Raw genomic sequence first — 22266 nt, forward strand, 5'->3', positions numbered from 1 at the left:
ACTCGCAGTCTAGATATATAGGACGATGTCTAGGATACGGCAAAACAATTTAGAATACAAGATTAATATTTTTATTGATGAATAATAATCGAAATGTCTAGGTTGAGGGAAAAAAGTAAAAGCAAGGAAAAAGAGAAGCATGATATGAGCAATGTAGTAATGCAGGCAGTACATATTATGGAATCCAGTATATTTGAAGTAACATGCTGTAGTCTTCTAGCCCCAGGATCATGAAATAGATGTAGACTTAAGTATAATTTTCATCAGCTTGTAGAATGTTTATTAACTAATAACTATGTAATTTATTAATCTAAAAACTTGCAAATAACACTTGTATGGATTTATACGAAAACATAATTTAATTTTAATCTCTTTGGCCTCCACAACATTGAAAGATTTTGACTTAAACCAAAGAGGTGTCTTGAATCATGATCCAGGGGCCTATCTGAATTAAAAATAAAAAGACTGATTAAGTGAATGTGTTGTGTTGTTTTGTTGCCTGATTATAATTTTATATTCACAGGGATTAATTTAGGTTTTGTGGAAATTACCCTTTCTGGAGAAATTGGGAAAATCGGCTGGGGTTTGGGGACCAGTCCAGCTGGTGCAGGGTGACAACCCCGGCCCATGATATCTCGGCCCAATGACAAGTTTAGGGTCTGCTCATCTAACTTCCATTGAACATTGTCTCGGTCATTTCATATGAAAACGTTTACAAAGGTTATACATTTGTAAGTTATGCTTTCAACCACATTGTACATTAAGAAAATTCATTCCACGTCAAAATTAAAAAAAAAAAAACGTTACATGTAGTCCATTCCTTTTCACAGATTATAGACCCATGTCATATGCTTCATATCCTCAGAGGAACAATGCAAAGTGATACGATAAGATACAACATTTATTTGGATTTTAGATTATGAATATATTTTAAATATAAAATGATATGAAAGAATTCCTACTGTCTTGAAATAGTATTACTTACCATATATATTGCGCATTTCCCCATGACAGAGATGCAAGTTAAGGACTAAAAAGAATTTATTTAGTTTCAAAAATAAACAAATCATCTTTCATAGAACCCCCCTGCCTTATTTGATTTTAAAAATATCATTGTCTGAAAGAATAAGTTATCTTTTGATGATGATTATTATTAATAACACCAATTCAGACATTGAATTAATTTTTTTCTATCACAAGTTTGCTTGGGCCGAGGTGTGTATGGGCGAACGTATTAATAATTTTGGGCCAACCTTTCAGGGCCGAGATGTCTATCTACCGCCCTGCGGGGGGTTGGGGGGGGGGCAATTGAACTTTAGCATCTTTTTGACCTATTAATGTCCATAAAATAGCAAAGTAAAACCTTATTTCACACTTTCTGATAATCATGTTGCTTTCTACTTTTTTCCCCCAGTTTTTATAAAGAAAAGAAATATTTAAGCTTTTCATTATTGTAAGGGGAAATTTTTACTCATTGAAAAGCTTAAAGGGGGAAATGGGATGTTCACGTGGTGAGAAAACCCGAATATTGGTAGTAAATATGCCCTAGATTAATCCCTGTTTTGTAACAACAAATTATCTTGATGAGAAAGTTTATGCCAAAGGTTTAATTTTATTTTCCGCTTTTTTAAAAAGAACTATTTAAATTATATAATATATCCATTACTCTAATACTGTTAAAGACTGTAAATTACTTGACTTGCTTTGAAAAAAAATAACTTGCAGTGATCAAACATCCCATAGTTACAGCAATAATTTAATTGGAAAGAAAATCAATTGCATTGAATTGTTGAATACATTTTCCATTGTGCAGAAATGATTAATTTAGACGCCCACTCCAAAGGAGAAGTATACTGTTTTACCCTTGTGTGTCTATTGCTACTAAATTTTTGTAACAGTTTTCTCAGTAATTGTTAGTCGCAGATACTAGAAATTTCAGCACACTCTTTGTTTAGGCATTTTCGTACAAATCTGATGTCAACTTCTTCTTTATCTGTGCATCTCTCTATAGCAAAGGGAACATTTGCATTTTGAGTTTGGTTGGTAATGTAATAGATCCAATGGATACTAGGTGTTGGGGAGAGTATTATTTTAATGATATCTGATTAAAGCTGAACACCATTAAAAGGAACATGTCTGATATTTTTGTTCAGAGAATCGCTATTATTAGGGCCCCTCTCGGCGGAGCCCTGTAGTGATCAGTCTGTCTGTCCTTCCAGCTGTCTGTCTGTCCATCCGAGATCTCTTGTCTGGAGCATATCTTCTCTCTCCTTGGCCCAAATTGGCTCATACTTCATCCACAGAGTGCCTTAGGGTAAGCGGTGTGCAGTGACCTTGAACCATGTTTCTACGTCAAAGTCAAGGTCGGAGCAGAATTATATGAAAAATCCTTGTCCCGAGCATATTATCTCTCCCTTTGGCCCAATCTGGCTCATACTTCACCAACAGAGTGCCTTTGGGTAACCGGTGTGCACTGACCTTGAACAATGTTTCTACATCAAAGGTCAAGGTCACAGCAGAATTATATGAAAAATAGCCTCTCTGTTTAAAATCTTTGTTGGGTGCATAATTCCACTCGGCCTCAAACAAATTGACTGGGTATGTGATTTTCCTTGTATATTATGATAGAGGATATGCAACGATTTTCATAGAGGATACATTTCTTAAAGTTTTTTAAATGTATTATTTTTCAGGTAGTAGTTACTTTTTGTCCCCTTTAATCTCAAACACCTTCAAAATTAACCGTTTTCAGCTACCTTACATTTTCATGTTCATTGCTAAAAACGGGGCCCTTTGAGATGGCCACCATCTCAATGATATCTAGTTAATACCTGCAGACCCCTAATAAAGGGCAGGACTTTGTCAATGTTCATTGTAATCTAAACAGTAGAGACGGACGTATGATATATACCACTAGGTAGCGACAATGATAACGTAATACTTAGTCTAATGCAGGAAAGTAAGAAATCAAAACTTGCAATTATAGTTGGACAGGTCAGTGCAGTATACAAACAAACACAGACACATAACTGCAATAAAATGAACACAAAGGTAATGCAAGAAAACCAGCACGAACACGGGTCGTCATTCGACGCTGATACCCGTGACAATAAAGCAGTCAGGTTTGACGAATCTCAAGAGTATACCCTGGTGTTGATGTATCGCAGATAATAATATCGAAAATGGTTTATGGCTAATTATGAGTCTTGTGCACCATGCCTCTGTCTCGTGCACCATGTGTCAAACCCTGACTACTATTTAGGCATAGTGCATGCAAAACACAACACTATAAATATAATATTCATTAAGATAGTTGATCCTTATGTATATAAAAGTTAAAAGATGTTAAACTTTTACGTTAATTTAGTCAAGGTCAGTAGTCGTGGCAACAATTATACAGTGATGTCATGTGCATTAAAATGGTAAAATTTCATTTGATTGGAACGTTTCGGTTTTTCTTATAGGGCATCAAGTGGTACATAATGTTGTGCCAATTTCTTTAAAAGACAAATTAGATAGCAATTCTCTGAGCAATATTTTATGTAGACACCTCACCCGGAGACTAGCAAGTATCAAAAATTTGGTTTTAATTGACAATTTCCTGTTCTATTTTGGTTTCATTTACACAATATACTGCCTATCATTTGTCTTTTCTATAACATGTTCATTATGCCTATGTTAATGATATGTCAACTTATAACTCTATTTACCTGATTGTTCATTTTAATTATGGGTTGGAAAATTAAATGTACTAAACTTTTAATAATGGGTTGGAAATTTTGAAATTGTACAAAACTTGATGGAAAAAAATCTATTCCCCTTTCTTTCCTCCCCTTTCTAATATATAGAAGGATGTACAGTTGAGCCTTGGTAATTATGATTATACATCATCTTCTGGATGAGGGATGTGTTGGGAACAGAATGTTTATATCTACAAGTACATGTAATTTGGGGTAAAATTTGGTATTCCTAATGCTTATTAAAACCAGATTATAATAATTAAGTTTCCATATTAACAAGGCTTGACTGTACATCTGTAGTATATCTATTCATTATCAACTTTGTCCTTTGTAGATGCCTAGAAGGAAGTACTGGAGGATGAGTGGTGCCAGGAAAGAGATACGGACTGACAAGACTGAGGAGACTGGCCTCATGAAAAACAGTAAAACACTTTCTGACCTGGACTTGACTGAGGAGACTGGCCTCTTAAAAAACAGTAAAACAATGTATGACATTAAAATGACTAAGGAGACTGGCCTCGTGAAAAACAGTAAAACCAATGTTGACCCTGAGGAGCCTGCCCTCAGGTTACAAAAAAAAAAACAGGAAAACCAAAAAACTTGTGAAATGAATCTGCTCAATGAACTTTGTGATATAAATCTGCTCAATGAACTATGTGAAACAAATCTGCTCAATGAATCTCATGAAAAGAATTTGCAAAACAATATTGAACAAAAATTGACGAACAATGCCTCAATCACTGAAACAGCTCTGCAAAATCAAGATGTAATGGCTGAAGAAAGCAAATCACTTAGTCATGCAATCAACCAGGTATGCAATACAAAATTAGCATTTGGGTCATTTCATCAAGGAGATGCAAGGTTTTCATCATTTTCTAGAGGAAGTCAGTGTACCTGCAATGCTCTTATTATGCTGATTAAAAGTTATGAAGGGTTTTCATTCTCAACAGAATTTATTGATAGCACTTTAATAGCAGGAGATCAGGTTTATGTTATGTTGGTCAAGAATTTGCAGCAAAGACAAATGTTTCTAAACAAACTACTTAAATTTGATGAGTTGCCAAGTAACTTAACTTTAGGAGAAAATCATCATGTCATCGAGAAATTTGAAACCATGTGGGGATTACTTGTCTCTGAAGAACAAATTAGTCAAGTGAAATCATTGCATCAAGCTTTAGAAGAGGCTTTCCAGGTTTCTAGATATTTGCTGATAATGATAGGGGCAATTTGTTCTGGTGTATACAAAGTGTCAGACAAGGAATATTACTTTTTTGACTCTCATTCACATGACAGTGCTGGCATGTCTTCCTGTGATGGTAAATCAGTACTAGTACAAAGCACGGGTATTGATGATTTGGTATCATATCTATACAGTATGTATAACAGCATGCATATAGACTTTGCAATGCAGTTTGAAATCTTACCAATCTCAATTAAAACTTTGCATCATAGTTTTCCAGAGAAAAGTCCATTGCAGAAAAGATTTTACAAAATGGATGATCATCTCTCATCTGTTACAAATCCAGATCAAAACCCATGCAGAAAAAGGTATATGAGAGAGTACATGAGGAGAAAAAGACAAAATGTACAGTTTAAGCAAGTAGAAAGAAACAAAGAAACACATGCAAAAAAGTTGAGAAGACAAAATGATGATATAAAAAGCAGAGAAACTGAAACTGCAACATTTGCAAGAAAATTAAAAAGGCAGAATGCTGAAATTAGACAGAGAGAGAAGGAAAGAGATGCAGCTGCAAGAAAGTTAAAAAGACAAGATGCTGAAATTAAAGAGAAAGAAAGGGAAATGGATAATTTTGCAAGAAAGTCAAAGCGACAAGATACTGAAATTAAAGAGAAAGAAAGGAAAATGAATACTGCAGGCAGAAAGTTAAAGCGACAAGATGCTGAAATTAAAGAGAAAGAAAGGGAAATGGATAAGCTTGCAAGAAAGTCAAAGAGACAAGATGCTGAAATTAAAGAGAAAAAAAGGGAAATGGATAAGCCTGCAAGAAAGTCAAAGGACAAGATGCTGAAATTAAAGAGAAAGAAAGGGAAATGGATAAGTTTGCAAGAAAGTTAAAGCGACAAGATGCTGAAATTAAAGAGAAAGAAAGGAAAATGAATACCGCTGGAAGACAGTTAAAGCGACAAGATGCTGAAATTAAAGAAAAAGAAAAGAAAATGAATACCACTGGTAGAAAGTTAAAGCGACAAGATGCTGAAATTAAAGAAAAAGAAATGCAGATGGATAAGCTTGCAAGAAAGTTAAAGCGACAAGATGCTGAAATTAAAGAGAAAGAAAGGGAAATGGATAAGTTTGCAAGAAAGTCCAAGAGACAAGATGCTGAAATTAAAGAGAAAGAAAGGGAAATGAATACTGCTGGTAGAAAGTTAAAACGTCAGAATGTTAAAGTGCAAGAAAAAGAAAAAGAGGGCAGTAGAATTTCAAAAAGAAAATGCAGAGAAAACCCAATTGTTCTTGAAAGGGAAAGGTTAAAAAAGCAAGCTAAACGAAGCAACATTTCATTTAGAGAAAATGAGAGATTGCTAAATAGAGAACAGAAACAGAGGCAAAGAGCAGATAAAGAATATTGTGAAAAAGTAAATGAACAACATAGACGGAAAAGATTTGGAATAGATATAGAGGATTGCATCCAAAATTTTCATGAACAGATAAAACGTGGTCCAATTTTTGTATGCACATGTTGTCAGCAAACATGGTTCAAAGAAAGTGTTTCTAAAGTGAAAAACATCAAACTAGATGACGAATGTAAAAGCAAGTTTCTTACAAGCACTGTGTCTGTTGAAAATGTGGAATGGATTTGTAATACTTGCTGTTCATCAATAAGACAAAAAAAAATTCCAAAGTTGTCCGTCTTAAATGGTATGATTTGGCCACTTAAGCCAATGGAATTAGATTTATTTCCTTTAGAAGGAAGGCTTGTATCTCTGAGAATACCTTTTATGCAAATAAGAGAGTTGCCAAGAGGTGGGCAATATTCTGTAAGAGGAAACATTGTGAATGTTCCAGTTGATATTCAACCTACTGTAAATAGCCTGCCAAGAAAATTAGATGAAAATGTCACAGTCCCTGTCAAATTAAAGAAAAAGTTGTCATATCAAAAATGTGATTATCATGAAAATGTACGACCAACAAAAGTACTGATTGCGTTGCACTGGCTTATGAACAATAGTGACTTTTACAAGAATGCAAATATCAATGTTGATGAAAACTGGTTTCAAGAAATTACAACTTCAGCAAGTGAAATGGTTCAGGAACTAGTGAGAACACAGACAAGAAGCAACCAAAATACTGATGATGATGAGACGGTTGATGATGATGATGATGAATTCTGTGAAGTAGATGGAGTTGGTAGAGATGGTAATTGCGATACTCTGTTAGATGATGCTTCAAGAGACATGAATCAGATTTACACATTTGCTCCAGGTGAAGGACAACGCCCACTTAGTTTATATCAAGATCAGACAGCTGAGTATTTATCATTTCCAACAATTTTTTGTGGAAAGGGAAGATTACAAGATGACAAAAGACAAGTACATGTGTCCTATGCAGATATTGCTAAATGGGAATTAAGAAGTGTTGATAGACGTGCTGCCCAGTCTGTTCCAAATTTGTTTTTCAAGTTGAAAAAAATACAAATGAAGCAAGTTACAGACAAATGCAACCTGGCTCTTAGGAAATGCAAAACTAAAGGAAGATCCATAACAGCAAATGAAATGAAAAATCCTCAAAATGTGAATAATCTTGTTAGACATGATGAAGGTTTCTTTGTGTTCAGGCAGTTACGAAATTCACCTGCATATCTTGAGACTAGAAAAAAGGATGTGTTTGCTATGATCAGACAGCTAGGTCTACCGACATGGTTTATGTCATTGTCTGCTGCAGATACAAGATGGAATGATCTCATCAGAGCACTTGGAGTGTTAAATGATGGAAAAGAATACACTGATGAAGAAATCAATAACATGACTTGGTTTGAAAAATCAAAATTAGTACAAAAGGATCCCATCACTTGCTCTAGGTACTTTGATCATAGATTCCGTTTGTTTATGAATTCAGTGTTGAGAAGTGATCATCATCCAATTGGTGTTGTAAAAGACTTCTTCTACAGAACTGAATTTCAACAAAGAGGATCACCACACATTCATATGATTGTTTGGATAGAAAATGCACCAAAATATCATGAAAATAATGAACAGGAGATTGTAAATTATGTAGATAATTACCTGAAATGTGAAAAGAATGAAGAGGATGGTTTGTCTGACTTACAAGTGCACAAACATTCACAGACATGCAAAAAGAGAGGCAAAGCTGTATGTCGATTTGGTTTTCCCCTCCCTCCTCTTGAAGAGACTTTGATTTTGGAGCCACTAGAGTGTGATGTTGATAAGTACAAGAAGATGTATGATGACATTCAGAAACAGCTGAATGATATGAAAAATGGATGTGATTTGCCCTACAAGGAACTCCTGAGTACAGTACTTAAGATATCTGAGGAAGATTACATAAAATACATTAGAAGTTCACTGAGAGGTCCAAAGGTTTTTCTAAAAAGAAGTCCATGTGATATGAGGGTAAACTCGTACAACAGTGTTGTTCTTAATGCTTGGAAAGCTAACATAGACATTCAATATATTTTGGACCCATATGCCTGTGCAATGTATATTGTTTCCTATATAAGTAAATCACAAAGAGGGATGAGCGATTTACTTAACAGAGCTGCAAAAGAAGCTAGAGAAGGAAATCTTGACATAAAAAGACAGGTACGTCACATTGGGAATCATTTTCTCAACAGTGTAGAAGTTGGAGCTCAAGAAGCAGCATATTTAGTGTTACAAATGCCAATGACAAAAGCTTCAAGAGATGTTGTTTTTATAAACACAAGTCCATCAGATGACAGAGTAATTCTGATCAAAACAGATGCTGAATTAGAAAAGTTGACACCAAATTCTACAGATGTGGAATGTAGCAATGTTATTAAACGGTATGCAAAACGCCCAAAGCAGCTTGAAAACTGGTGCTTAGCTGATTACGTATCACAGCTAGATGTTGTCTTCCCTAAAGATAATGAAAAAGAGTTCACTGAAAATGAAGTGAATGATGATGATCAGGACAATCAGTCAGATGATGAAGACAATTCAGATGATGACTTTAGTGAAAGTGATACACTTTTGACTTTGAGAAACGGCATGAAAATTAAACGACGGAAAGTACCAAGGGTAATTAGATATGTCCGATTTAATATCAAAACTGATCCAGAAAATTACTACAGAGAAAAACTTATGTTGTTCATGCCTTAGAGAAATGAATCCACTGATCTAATATCAGGAATGGACACATTTGAGAAGTCATTTCATCAGAAGAAGTCATTTCTTACACACAAGGTCAAGGAATATGAATTCAATGCTGAACAGCTTGATGCAGCTTTGCAAATGGCAAATGAAGACTTTTCAGAAGCTTTTGATGAGTTGGCACCAGATGTTCAGCAAAGAGAGGCAGAAGATGAAAATGAAGGATCTTTTGAATCTGAAAACTTTGTTCAGTTTAATCCTGAGAGGCCTATTGAACAGAGACAGTATGATATAGGATCTGACCTTGGCATTCCATCAACAAGACAAATAACTGAAGAAAGTTCAGTTAGATTACCAGATAATGAATACTTGAATCTTTTAGGAAGTCTAAATGTAAAGCAGCGGGAATTTTTCAATCATGTGTTGCAATGGGTAAAGACAAAGACAGAACCTATTTATTCATTTTTGTCTGGAGGTGCTGGTGTTGGCAAATCTGTTTTGATAAGGGCACTTTATCAAGCTCTGCACAGATACCTATGTTCCACAGAGGGTGAAAATCCAGATGACATAAGAATACTTCTTTGTGCTTATACTGGCAAGGCGGCATACAACATTGGAGGAGCAACTATAGCATCTGCTTTCCATCAAAAAATTAATCAAAGTCAACAAAGTTTGCACTCTGACGAATTGAACACTTTTCGTACAAAGTACCAAAACCTGAAAGTAATCATTATTGATGAGATATCAATGGTTGGAAATAGATCATTAGCACTCATTGACAGTCGTCTACAACTTCTCACAGGCATCAAGAAACCATTTGGTGGTATAAGTATCATTGCTGTTGGTGATTTTTTCCAACTTAAGCCTGTGATGGACCGTTGGATCTTTCAGGATTTAAATCATGATGCCCAAGTTCTTGCAAGCAATCTTTGGAAGGAGCATTTTTCTTTTTTTGAGTTGGACGAAATCATGCGCCAAAAAGATGATATTGAGTTCGCTCAACTTCTGAATCGCCTTCGTTACAACGCAATGACAGCAGAAGATATGAATGTGATACACAGATGCATGATAACAGAAACAAGTGACAATTATCCATATCATGCTCCTCATCTCTTTACACAGAATTCTAAAGTAGATGCATACAACAATCAGTTGATTGAAAATCTTGGAGGAGAAAAGGTCACAGTGAATTCAGTTGATTCTGTTATTAAAGATTATTCAAAAGAAGTTAAGGAAAAACTGCTAAGATCTCTTCTTAAAGCAGATGATGTAAGCAAAACTGCCAATTTGATGCAAAATTTGATTCTTGCTGTTGGGATGATATATGATATCTCAGTCAATGTTGATGTATCTGATGGTTTGACAAATGGTTCATCATGTAAATTGCAATTAATTGAAAGGAGAATGGAAGGTATATCAAGGCCAAGCATAGTTTGGATGGAATTTTTTGACTCTGGAATTGGAAAAACTACTCGAAGAAAATACAGACATTTATTTCATGATGGAATTTCTGAGAACTGGACACCAATGTTTGAAGTTCAACGGTCTTTTCTTTTGAATTACAATACTTTTCAGAGAATCCAATTTCCATTACGGCCAGCTGCAGGAAAAACAATTCATAAAGCCCAAGGTTGCACAGTTGATGAAATTGTAATTGATATGTCTCAAACAAAAGTGAGGAAAATTCCCCACATCCACTATGTAGCACTTAGTCGGGTAAGGTCAGTAGATCATCTGCATATTCTAAACTTCAATGAGCAGGCATTATCTATGGATGAACAAGTCGTAGATGAAATGGAGAGAATGAAAAAAGAGGTGCCACTCCAACTTTGTTATGTCCCAATATACCAGGTTGATTTGCATCGTTTAAAGATTGCTTTTAACAATTGTAGATCTCTTCACAAACACTTTCCACAAATTCAAAATGAGCCAAACATTCTTGCTTCAGATGTAGTTGGATTCTCAGAGACAAGATTAACTAGTGCAGATGTGGAAAATTATCAACTTCAGGGATACACAGCAATATTTAACCATGAGACTTTAGATAATTCTGATAGTCGTCCACATCATGGAACAGCACTGTATGTGAAAGACATTTACAAGACAACTTGCATCTCAAAGGTAAACAATGGTCCCATAGAGTTTATTAAGGCAAACATACTATTAAACCAATATAGAGATGTACAAGTCATAGTTATTTACAAATATCCATCTTGTTCTTTGGAAAATTTCAAACATCACGTGGAAATGCATATAAAGCCTTTGATTGATGATCAGAAAGACTTGGTATTCTTGGGAGATTTTAATTTTGATTTGTTTGCTGGGCATGCAGACTTTTTAACATTTATGGAAAAAGGCTTTAACTGTCAACAAATTGTAAGTAAGACTACTCACGACTCCGGTTCGAAGCTTGATTTGATTTTTACAAATATATCCCCATGTGAAACAGATGTGATTGAAGCATATTGGTCTGATCATAAAGTTGTGTTTTGTGCATTTGATATGACTAGTTTCCATTAAATATGATGGGGCTCCTAAATAAAAAGGCAGCAGAGGGAGAAGCAAAACAGTGCCCCCTCCCTCACCCCATTTATTCCAGTCATACCCCACAAAGTTTGGGGTTTACACTGGAATCACCATGTCCATCTGCTTGTCTGGGTGTACACTGGTATCATCATGTCTGCCTGTGAATCTCTTCATAGCCATTTTTGTCCAGCATTTATTTCTATGAGATATTGTTTGGACATTTTTAAATTGAGAAATTTCATACGCTTATATTTAATACAAACTAATTTATAGCTTGTGATCAAAAATGTGCTTGTGTCTTGATACTGTACCAATTTCATTTTAAGCATTGTCATGACCATCGCATTTTGATGCTTTATTTGTCACGGTCATGATAATGTTTTTCATCAACACTAAGATTGTTAAGTTTATTATCATCTTCAATCAATTACATTTTTACATGACTTACACAAGATGACATTTTCCTGTTCTTAAAGCTGTTTTAAATCTACTTTTTAAATTACATTGTATATAGTTTCCCCATTGGTGTATTAGTCCTATTTGGCTGCAATACAGTACCAAACATTTGAAAATTTAAAGATTTTATTTTTTACAAATGTTTTACATATGCATTTTAGATGGAACATTTCACTTATAATAATCTGGCTGTTCTTTAATTTGCATCAGTACTTATTGTATATTTTTATGCAAAACACTACTCCATCTCAATAACACTTGGTAACATTAGTAGACTATGCTAAGATGCATAATTCTCAGTTTGACAAATTGCATATGTCATGGCCACCAAAGGCAGAAGTTTTTTATTTTCCAAAATATTCACTCCCCCTTTACCTTAAGTTAAATTGGTATGAAATGACTTTTTACATTAATAGTCTATACCTTTCTTTATTGTATGTAGAGCTTCAGTATTGTCAAAGACTTCTGTTTTTTTTTTAATGAAAAGATCATCTTTTTATTTTAAAACTTTGCTTAAATTCGACTTACTGTTTCAATTCTTAGCTTATTTCTGCATATTTCCAATGGTAATATTTGTATTGCTGAATATCTGGATTTTTTTTAATTGGGAGGTATATTATTCTGATATTTTGTTGTCTTTTAGTGACTTCAAAAGATGTAACCCTGGAATTAGAACTTAAAAGTTAGTGTTTCTCTATGTGGGATAAAATTTGACATATTGCTGTATTTTTACTTTAATTTCAGTCAGCAGTTTATTGCCTTGTTTTCATATAGAATAGGAAATGTGAATTGTTGATAAAACAATTTGATATCCACTTCTTGTTGCAAAATGTCCATTCCATTTGATGTAATAATATCATATTTGTATACTTTAATTAATATATTCAATCTTTTAAACAAGACTATATATAATGAATTGTGTGGTATAGATTTTATACTGAAATTACAATCAAGGATCATCACGATTATAATAGTAACATTGAAGGAGACTCTTACTGGAATTAAAATTTGCACAGTTTTGACTCTTGGTAGTGATATCATTTGGACTGTGCCATTAACTGTAAATTTGACACTGCTATAAGCTAGCTGTGGTTCGGACATTGCTATAAGCTAGCTGTGACACTATATAATAGCCATGTGATTTTGACATTTCTCAGACATATGGCTTCTGTGATTTTAGAAGTCAGGATCTCTTCATTTATGGACTTTTAACTTAAGCTCAGATGTGTTTGAATGTTTATTCATGTCATAATGCTAGTCAACTTTTTAAAAATTATTTATATCATAAAACTGAAATATAAACTATCTAAGACTGATATTATACTTTAATTTCATATTTTTTGTATAGTTATTTTTTGTTTTGGAAAAACATGCTTCTTTAAAATAACCCTTGTAAATGAATTACAATGCTTGTAGTAGTCATCAACACAGCAGATATAATAATTATTTGTGAAACCTCAGATTCAGTATATATTCTAATGAGTTTTTTAAAAAGTTCTGTATATTGTATCATGGATTGTGTGGAATTTTATGATTATGAAGTAAAATGTGACTGCCATTATATGAACTTCAAAGCCTATAATAAGTGTCATTTACAGGTAAGTATGGAAAGAGGGGGTCAATGGCCAGCCCGTAAAGGGAGGTAAACCTACCTCTTTAAGAAATATATTGAAGAAAAATACACTGTACTATCAAAATATTATATAACATGATATATCATTTGAATTACAAATATTCTTTCCAATAGAGAAAAAAAGTTCTCTTTTCATTATCCAACAATATTGCATGAATCTGAGGTTAGAAATTTTGATCTGTGATATTAAAATGTTTTTTTCCTTTCTAATTCACTCACATAATCTTTCCTTTTTTCGATTTTCATTGGAAAAGATTATTTATTTTGAGTGGTGATTATTTTCTTCATGTAAACAACATATTTAAGAAATATTTATATTATGACTGTATTGTTAAAATTTTTGATGCTGTTTTATTTTTCATTAAACATTCATTCTCAAGTTTATAGATGTTATCTAAATCAATACTAGTATAATTATATATGCTCTTGAATTGTCACTAGTAAGGCATTCATTAATTAAGATAGCTTCTTCACAAAGTTTAAGTGTCAAATTTCAAATTATATACACTGTACTCAAAATGTATCAAAATTCAATTTTTAATCTGTACTAATGTACATGCATGTGTAACATTTTACTTCTAATAATACAAAAGATTTGTTATAATTCTTGAAATCAAATAAAATTTTAAATACAGCCTTAAAACTGCAATTTTTTTTATTGATGTAAGCATAAAAAATAAATATAATTATATACAATCATTTTATGAAACCTGTGACAGTCTTGAGAAATGAGAACATATTTAAACAATAGCATGTTAAAAGCCTCTGCACTTAAATGCAATTAAGTAAACAGATGGTTCATTTGGCATTGAAACATTCCCCTCTTATATGGATTTAATTTACTAAAGAGGCCACAAATCTAATCTATAAGTTACCCTTGGTAAACATATTTCATGGGGGAAAAGTGCCTCTGTTTCATCCTCTGAAGAACAATTGGGCCGAGGTGGTTCAGGTGAGCGTTGTGGCCCATGGGCCTCTTGTTTTTTTTTATTTTTATAAAACTTGCTTTACGGAGCATGCTACATTTTGGTACGTTTACATCACAAATACCCATTATTAATGCTAAAAATTGCACAATTGTAGAGCAAAGAGATTTATGATATTTTAACTACCGATAAAGTATTTATGAAACGGTAGAAATTTTGAACTAAAGTGGAGGGTATATGACTGTTTTATAGCCGTTTTTAAATGATCAACGCGTAAAAGCACAGTCAAAAATCGGAACGTCATTAAGAGTCATGGAGCACTGCACTACGTAAAAATTATGGGTGCAGACAGGAAAATGTCGAAAAAGAGATAAAAATGTTCAAGATGTTGCCGGGAAATTCCAAAACATACAAAGGACAAAAGCTTTCAAATGGATACAGCTTTTTAAGAATGGAAGGATTAACATTTGGAATGATTAACTTATCGATACTTCAATACCCCTTATCGCATGGATCTTGTGTTGCGCCTATATGGTTTTGCATAGTTTCCATATATACATGAGCGATTAACCGCATAGACTTTTCTTTAAGATTTCAATAATATCCGAATCAGTGAAAAAGACTTTATAGTAGAAAAGTAACATGTCTTGATATAGATATTCAATTTTAAACTAGAGAAAAGATAAGAAAAATCTTAAGAAATGAAGGATTTATAGAAAAGTGACAAAGCTTAACAGGTTGAATTCTGGAATTCTTACGTCAAGTGATTGCTCCGTGCACGTGAATCCCATGACCTCATAGTAAAATATCGTAGTAATTTTTTCAAGATTTTAGTAAAGGGACCTGAATTTTACATACCAATAAACGAAATGTAGAAATTCAATGTACTTCAATGTGCCCGCGTACTTTTCTAACAACCATCGTATCTTTAAAAATGTATTACGAATTTCTGAAATCAGGGCATAACGGACAAAAAATTAACGCCTTTCCACTCTAAAATATCATTCACCCAGCTCTTATAAAAAAAATATTTAATGAGTTTTGACATACTTGAGCAAAAACATATAAAAATATATTTCTTTTCAGAAATACCAATTTTTGTTGTCTTTACGAAAAAGGATAAATGCAATTTAGATGAAAAAGCGATGAAAGATTTAATAGATAAGTTTTGCGATAGGCTTTGTATTGATAAGGGAAGAATATTGGAATGTGTGAATTTTAATAGAAGAAAAGAATGGTCGGGAACAACAAAAGATGAGATTTTGACATTTTTGGAAAATGTAAGTTTTATTTACCAACAAAATTACACATTTAACAAACTATTCGATGCTTGGATATGTAATTTTTGTTTATGTGATTCTGCTCAGATACATGTATTTGCCATTTATTTTTCTCTAGATACAATTCCTAAATACTTCGACATATTACATGTATTGCCATATCCATAATTTCCCGAGGTGCTACTGTTTGTAATCGGTATAACACACCAGTAAACAATGGTTGCAACGGCCACAGCGAGCTGCGTATCTGAGCAGGAAAACAATTATTCAAACCTATTTTAGGATTTATTTTTTAACATCTGGACGTCTTGAACATAGCGAAACTCGGAAAGGAAAACACGGAAGTTACAAACAGTAATCTGGAGGTTTTTTTATTTTCAACAATGGAAGATCGCAAATGAAAATGTTGTCGTTATACAGCCTTCAATGTCTTATCTATTCAAATCCCGACTACATAATAAAACAATTATGGACTCTTTTGGTGTCGCCTGTCCTCGGTCAATATGAATATTTTTCTGGTGAATAACAAACCATATTCAACACCAAAAGAGTCCATAATGGTATATTATTTACTTGAAATATTAATGAATAATTAAAAGCACATTTTTGAGATATAGTCGATAGAAAAAAAATGGCAATAGTGAAATTAGATGTGACCGATCGATAGTCAAATACACGAATATTCTATGCCTTCCTATGTTCTACGTATGGACAATTTCTTAAACGAGGTAAATTATTGACAAGCAAGTTGATGAAACAAGAATATCAACAGTCTCGTTTAAAATCATCATTTCGTAAGTTCTATGGTCGATACAATGACCTTGTCAGCAAGTACAATTTATCATTGAGTCAAATGCTGACTGAAGTTTTTCATACCAATTGTTAGTCCATTATTTATACACTGAATTGACGACGGATTTTTCCGTTATTTCCTGATCATGACAACGAGCACACGGCGGGTGGGACCGGTCGGCAGGGGATGCTCACTCCTCCATGGCGCCTGGTCCCACCTCTGATGTTTCGGAGGTCCGTGTTTGCTCTGCTCTTATTTTGTATATTGTTTAATGGACTTTGAGATTGAATACTGTTCGTTATCTCCATATTCTTCTCCTAATACTTTCAAAATTGTTCGTTTTATCAATTATCGTTATTTTATTTCAGATGTGTGAACCCTTTCTGCAGAGAGAGGAATTAAATAAGTTGAATGACAGATATAGCAGAATTGCAATAATACAGCTCATTGCAATTGCAGTTATTTTCGTCATACTTCTGTTTGGAATTTGGTTTCTATTGAGTAAGAATGACAACTGCCTATTTAATCCGTAAAGGTCACATATCGCGCTGTTATAATTGTAATTTTTGAAAAAAAAAAAAAAAAAGAAGCTGCCATAAAATGTTCTATTTTTGTTGGCAATATGTGTCAAAAAGCAACATGAATGCTCAAATATATATACATGTATCAATTGCAGTGTTTTCATAGTATGTGTGACTAATTTCAATTAAGAAATATGCATTCCATATGCACAAGTCTAACTTCTTGCCAAATGGGTTTTTAACATCAGTACTAGTAAAGCTTATATATTAAGGCATTTCCACAGCTTTTAAAGTCAAAGGTTTTGCGAAAATTGTTATTTATAAATCTTTATCATTTTATGCATGCATCATTTTAAAAATATCTTTGGGTGAATACTTTTCAAAAAATATAATGCAAATAATTGTTTAAAGTATACACGCTATAATAGCTTGCGCAAGTTTAAATACGAGTGGAAATTTATGCATTAAATGTTTACCAATAAAAATTAGCATTATACTGGAAATTAAACCATTAAAATGAAACGCTTCATAAAGTTACCGAATTATAATTATTTATAGTCCTGCTAGGAGACAAATGGCTATTTTTAAATAAATCCACCACATGACACTGTTACTACTTTTAAACTGATAAACAAACATGGCGTCAACAAAACAAGGTAGGCCTTTTGAGATTCAACTCACTTTTGACGTGGATGGCAACCAACTACTCTAATATGACGCATATTAACCTTTTATTTACAATCGTTGTCAAAATGCAACATATCTCGTTATTTAAGATTTCCCATGGACATCAGTGTCTTTATATAGGCCTACTGTTTACACACTTCCTTCATCAATATTCATGAAAAGACTGAATTCTTAATTGCCAGATATTGCTTAAATGTTTTGTTATTACAAAGGTTTATATAGTAAAATTTTGTGGAAAGTATTTTTTCATTAAATTTCATGTGTTTCAAGTCATTCAATCATTTTGTTTCACACAAAATTTGGCGTTCGTAAAGTGTGTATTACTTTAAATTAAAGAATTATAAAAATACATTTTTGATTTAACCAATTATTTTAAAATACTTGCCAATGTTACTCACTTTTCGTGTATTCAGGCATTTTTCGTATTCGCAGGTATGTTAAGGAAACATCCAATGAATGATATGGAGATAACGAACAGAATTCAAGATCAAGAATACAAAATACAAAACACGGACCTCTTAAACATAAGAGGTGGGATCAGGTGCCATGGAGGAGTGAGCATCCACTACTGACTGGTCAAATCTGCTGTGTGCTTCTTGTAATGATCGGGAAATGTCAGAAAAATCCGTTGTTAATTCAATGTATAAATAATGGATAAACAATTAGTATGAAAAACATCAGTCAGTCATTGACTCATCAATTATTGTATTGTTTGTATGGTTGTATTTGCTGAGAAGGTCATTGTATCGACCATAGAACTTACAAAATGATGACTCTAAATGAGACTGCTGATATTCTTGTTTTATCAACTTGTTTGTCAATAATTTACCTCGTTTTAAAAACTGTTCATACGTAGAGCATGCTCTTTCATATCAAATCAACTCAGATACATTAACTCTGTATGCAGGTGATGAAGGTATATTGTTGCATAAGTAGGTGACGTTGACAATAGAAAAGTTAGAGTCATCACGTTTATCATAGGGTTTGGTTGTAAGTTTACCTTTAATGTCTTTTCAAAAAATTTATCCAAATAAGAAACAGATGTGTCAGCCTCTGTGGTAACTTTTATCATAAGCTCACTAGGATATATCGTATCGACATAAGAATGAATATTACAATTGTTAATTGACAGTACGTCGTCAGTATAACTAAATGTCGAGTTGAAGGCCACAGCAAGTGTTTTCATCTTGGGACGCATAGGATTTGCACAAATTCGGCTTCATATGAATACAAAAATATTTCTGTTAATAACGGGGCGCAATTGGTACCCACGTGAATTTCAATAAATTATTGGAATATCTAGTCTCCAAAAACAAAACAGATATTGTCAATCAGAAACTCAAGCATTTATTATTACGATTTCAGATTACTTTTGTGTTCAATCAAAATGTTTTTAACACAATAATTTTGCAAATGACCAATACATTGTGACAAGGTTAGTTAATTTACGAGTTCCTTTTTTTATTGAAAAGCAACTGTCAATGATATCGAGAAGCCTGATCTTTAATTTGTCGTGGGGAAATTTTGTGATCTCAAATTGTCCGAAGGTTTCTTGTTTCCACATCTGATTTATACCACTTGTTGAAGATATTGTTGCGCAGTAGTCTTGACGTTTCTCCTTCACTTCTGCTAATATCTTAGTGAGGAAAGAGACTTGATTGAACACTTACTTGAGCCCACTATGTGTCTTTCTTTGTAAGGATTCTTATAATCTTTTGGAATCCAATATATATATATATGGTAGTTCAAAATCATCTCGGTTCCTTGAGAAATTAGAAAAATATTAAAAACTGGCATATTATTTTGAAGAATTCTTCCTTAGAAAGAAAACTATGAGTATAATTTTGATTACCACTTGTAGAATTATATACTAGCTCTTCTAAAATAATATTTATATAATGGGCCTTACAAAAAAGACAATGTTGTTACCTGATTTGTCAGTAGGGACTAGTGCGTAGTAATCATGTAACCTATCTATTTTTTCACTTTTCGATAATTGAAAAAAAAGTAGTTTGTTTTCATAGTGCCCCCAATCTTTTAATACGCGATTTTATCTTGGACCTGATACATTTATTCCATTCTGGCAAAGTGTCAACTTTTTCTTATCAAATCAATTCTCGGAAAATTTAGACTTTTTGAAATAAATTAAGCTTCATAATTTATCAAAGCCGCTGATGAAAATGAAACTTTTTTAACTATTGCATAAATATAAAAGAATGTCTGATAAGTTATGCTAGAATCCCACTGTCCGTTTGATAACATAATTTTTCCACACATTCACTCAAAACTTCACCCGATATTTTGAGTTTAAAATATTTAACCCGAGATTTTCTTCAAACCACGCATGCCTTGCAACGCTTTGTACCTTGCAAGACTAGCAGTATTTTCCAAGTTAATAGAAGGTAAGCTCTCGATCTGTACAAATATTATGTTTTGAAGTGTTCAGCTTATTATTCCCTTGCATTAATGTAGTCACGAATGACGGAAGAAAGGTCGACGGGGATACGAAAATAGCTGACAGTCTTCTGAAGAAAACATCATTATAAAAATATTAATTATCTCATCTGTGTTACCTAGCACGAAGAAAAACGACTGGGTATAAACATTTAATAAGGCTAGAACTAAGAAGGACGGTGGATTTCACTTTTTATCCAATCAAACGGTGTCTGCAACTATATAGTAAATAAGTTTAACATTAGTGCTAAATTTTAAAACCACTGGATTCTATTGACAGCAAAGAAACATATTGGAAATGCTAAAACTGTCTTGTGTATAAACAATTGGATACCTCGGACCTGCTCTAAACAAGTTTCAGCAACGAGTTATCGTTCATAACAGCGAACCCTAGCGGAAGTTGAAAGGTCTAACTTTAAATTGCAACTGACACAAAGCAAGATTTTCATCATTTCATAAAATGCCATTAATGAATTATCAAGTCAAAAAATTATTAAAGTGGTATTAAAAAATTTTAAAATTTGAATGCTGATTTAAATACAAAAAAACGTAAATCTTTCTGTTAATATCCGATCTCTTTCTTGATGGGGAGTTCTAGAACTTAAAATGACATGAAACCCGATGTTCAAAAGAAAATTGAAGCGATCATCGTAAATGGGCATGAAAATAATGGTAAAAAATATGTTATAAATGTAGATATATTAAAAGATTCTTTTTACTAAATTTTGTAAAAGTACTAATTTTTGCTTATAGATTAATCACAAAAATGTACATATTTACAGTCACCTGAAAGCAACGAACATAAAATACAACTTAATTTTTCCTTGCTGACAGAAAATGCCAATTATTGAGTATAGTTTTTAAACTTACCTGAGCCAAAGACTCAAGTGAGCTTTTCTTCTCAAAATTTGTCCCTTGCCTGTCGTTGATGTCCTTGTCGTTGTTGTCGTCGTAGTCGTAAACTTTTCACATTTTCATCTTTTTTTCAAGAACCACAGGACCAGTTTCAACCAAACTTGCCACAAAGTATCTCTGGGTTAAGGAGATTCAATCATGTTCAAATACAGGGCCACGTCCTCTTTCAGGGGGAGATAATTATGAATTAGTCAAAAATTTATGACATCTTTCAAAAATCCTCTTCTCAAGAACCACTGGTTCTGGAAAGATGATACTCATGTGGAAGCATCCTCAGGTAGTGCACAATCACGCTTGTTCGAATCATGACCCCAGGGGTAGGGCGGGGCCACAATGGCTGATCAAAGTTTTACAAAGGAAAATAGATGCAAAATTATTAAATATTTTCTTCTCAAGAACTGCGAAGCGATGGTTGATGATATTGATATGGAAGTATCCTCAGGTAGAGAAGATTCAGGTTTTCTCAAAGCATGACCCCCAGGGGTATGGTGGGGCCACAATGGACGATCAAAGTTTAACATAAGATGTTTAGGTACAATCTTTATAGTAATCTTCTTCTCAAGAACAGCAAAGTCATGGTAAGTCATATTTATTTGGAAGAATCCTCAAGAAGCGTAGATTGAAATTTGTTCGAATTATGTATCCCGGGGATAAGGTGGGGCCACAATGGGCGATCGAAGTTTTACATACGAATAGATATGTAAAAATCTTTAATTGACAATGGAAATTTATCATTGGAGTATATAGGGACAATCTTTAAAAATCTTCTTCTCAAGAACACTGAAGCCATGTTTGTTCATACATATGTGAAAGCATCCACAGGTATTGTAGATTCAAGTTTGTTCAAAATCATGGCCCTCTAGTTTGGGTGAAGCCACGTGCACAATATACGATCAAAGTTTAACATAGGAGTATATATAGGAAAAATCATTATCACAAGAACAGCAAGGCCATAGTTGGTATTTGAAAGCATCTTCAGATAGAGTAGATTCGAATTTGTTCATATCGTACTCCCTCACCTTACC

General features: G+C 33.3%; 1 protein-coding gene across 1 annotated transcript; it reads left to right on the forward strand.

Annotated features, from left to right (window-relative positions):
- Window positions 1–5855: 5855 nt before the first annotated feature.
- LOC134276593 (uncharacterized) lies at window positions 5856–11740 on the forward strand. Its single transcript, XM_062758827.1, has 4 exons — window positions 5856–6561; window positions 6997–8978; window positions 9060–11171; window positions 11561–11740. The coding sequence occupies exons 1-4, from the start codon at window positions 5856–5858 to the stop codon at window positions 11738–11740; spliced, it is 4980 nt and encodes a 1659-aa protein (XP_062614811.1).
- Window positions 11741–22266: the final 10526 nt, after the last annotated feature.

The sequence above is a fragment of the Saccostrea cucullata genome, unplaced genomic scaffold (assembly GCF_032062105.1).
Source record: "Saccostrea cucullata isolate Sc308-1 unplaced genomic scaffold, CSIRO_AGI_Scuc_v1 ctg3707, whole genome shotgun sequence".
Classification (NCBI taxonomy): Eukaryota; Metazoa; Mollusca; class Bivalvia; order Ostreida; family Ostreidae; genus Saccostrea; species Saccostrea cuccullata.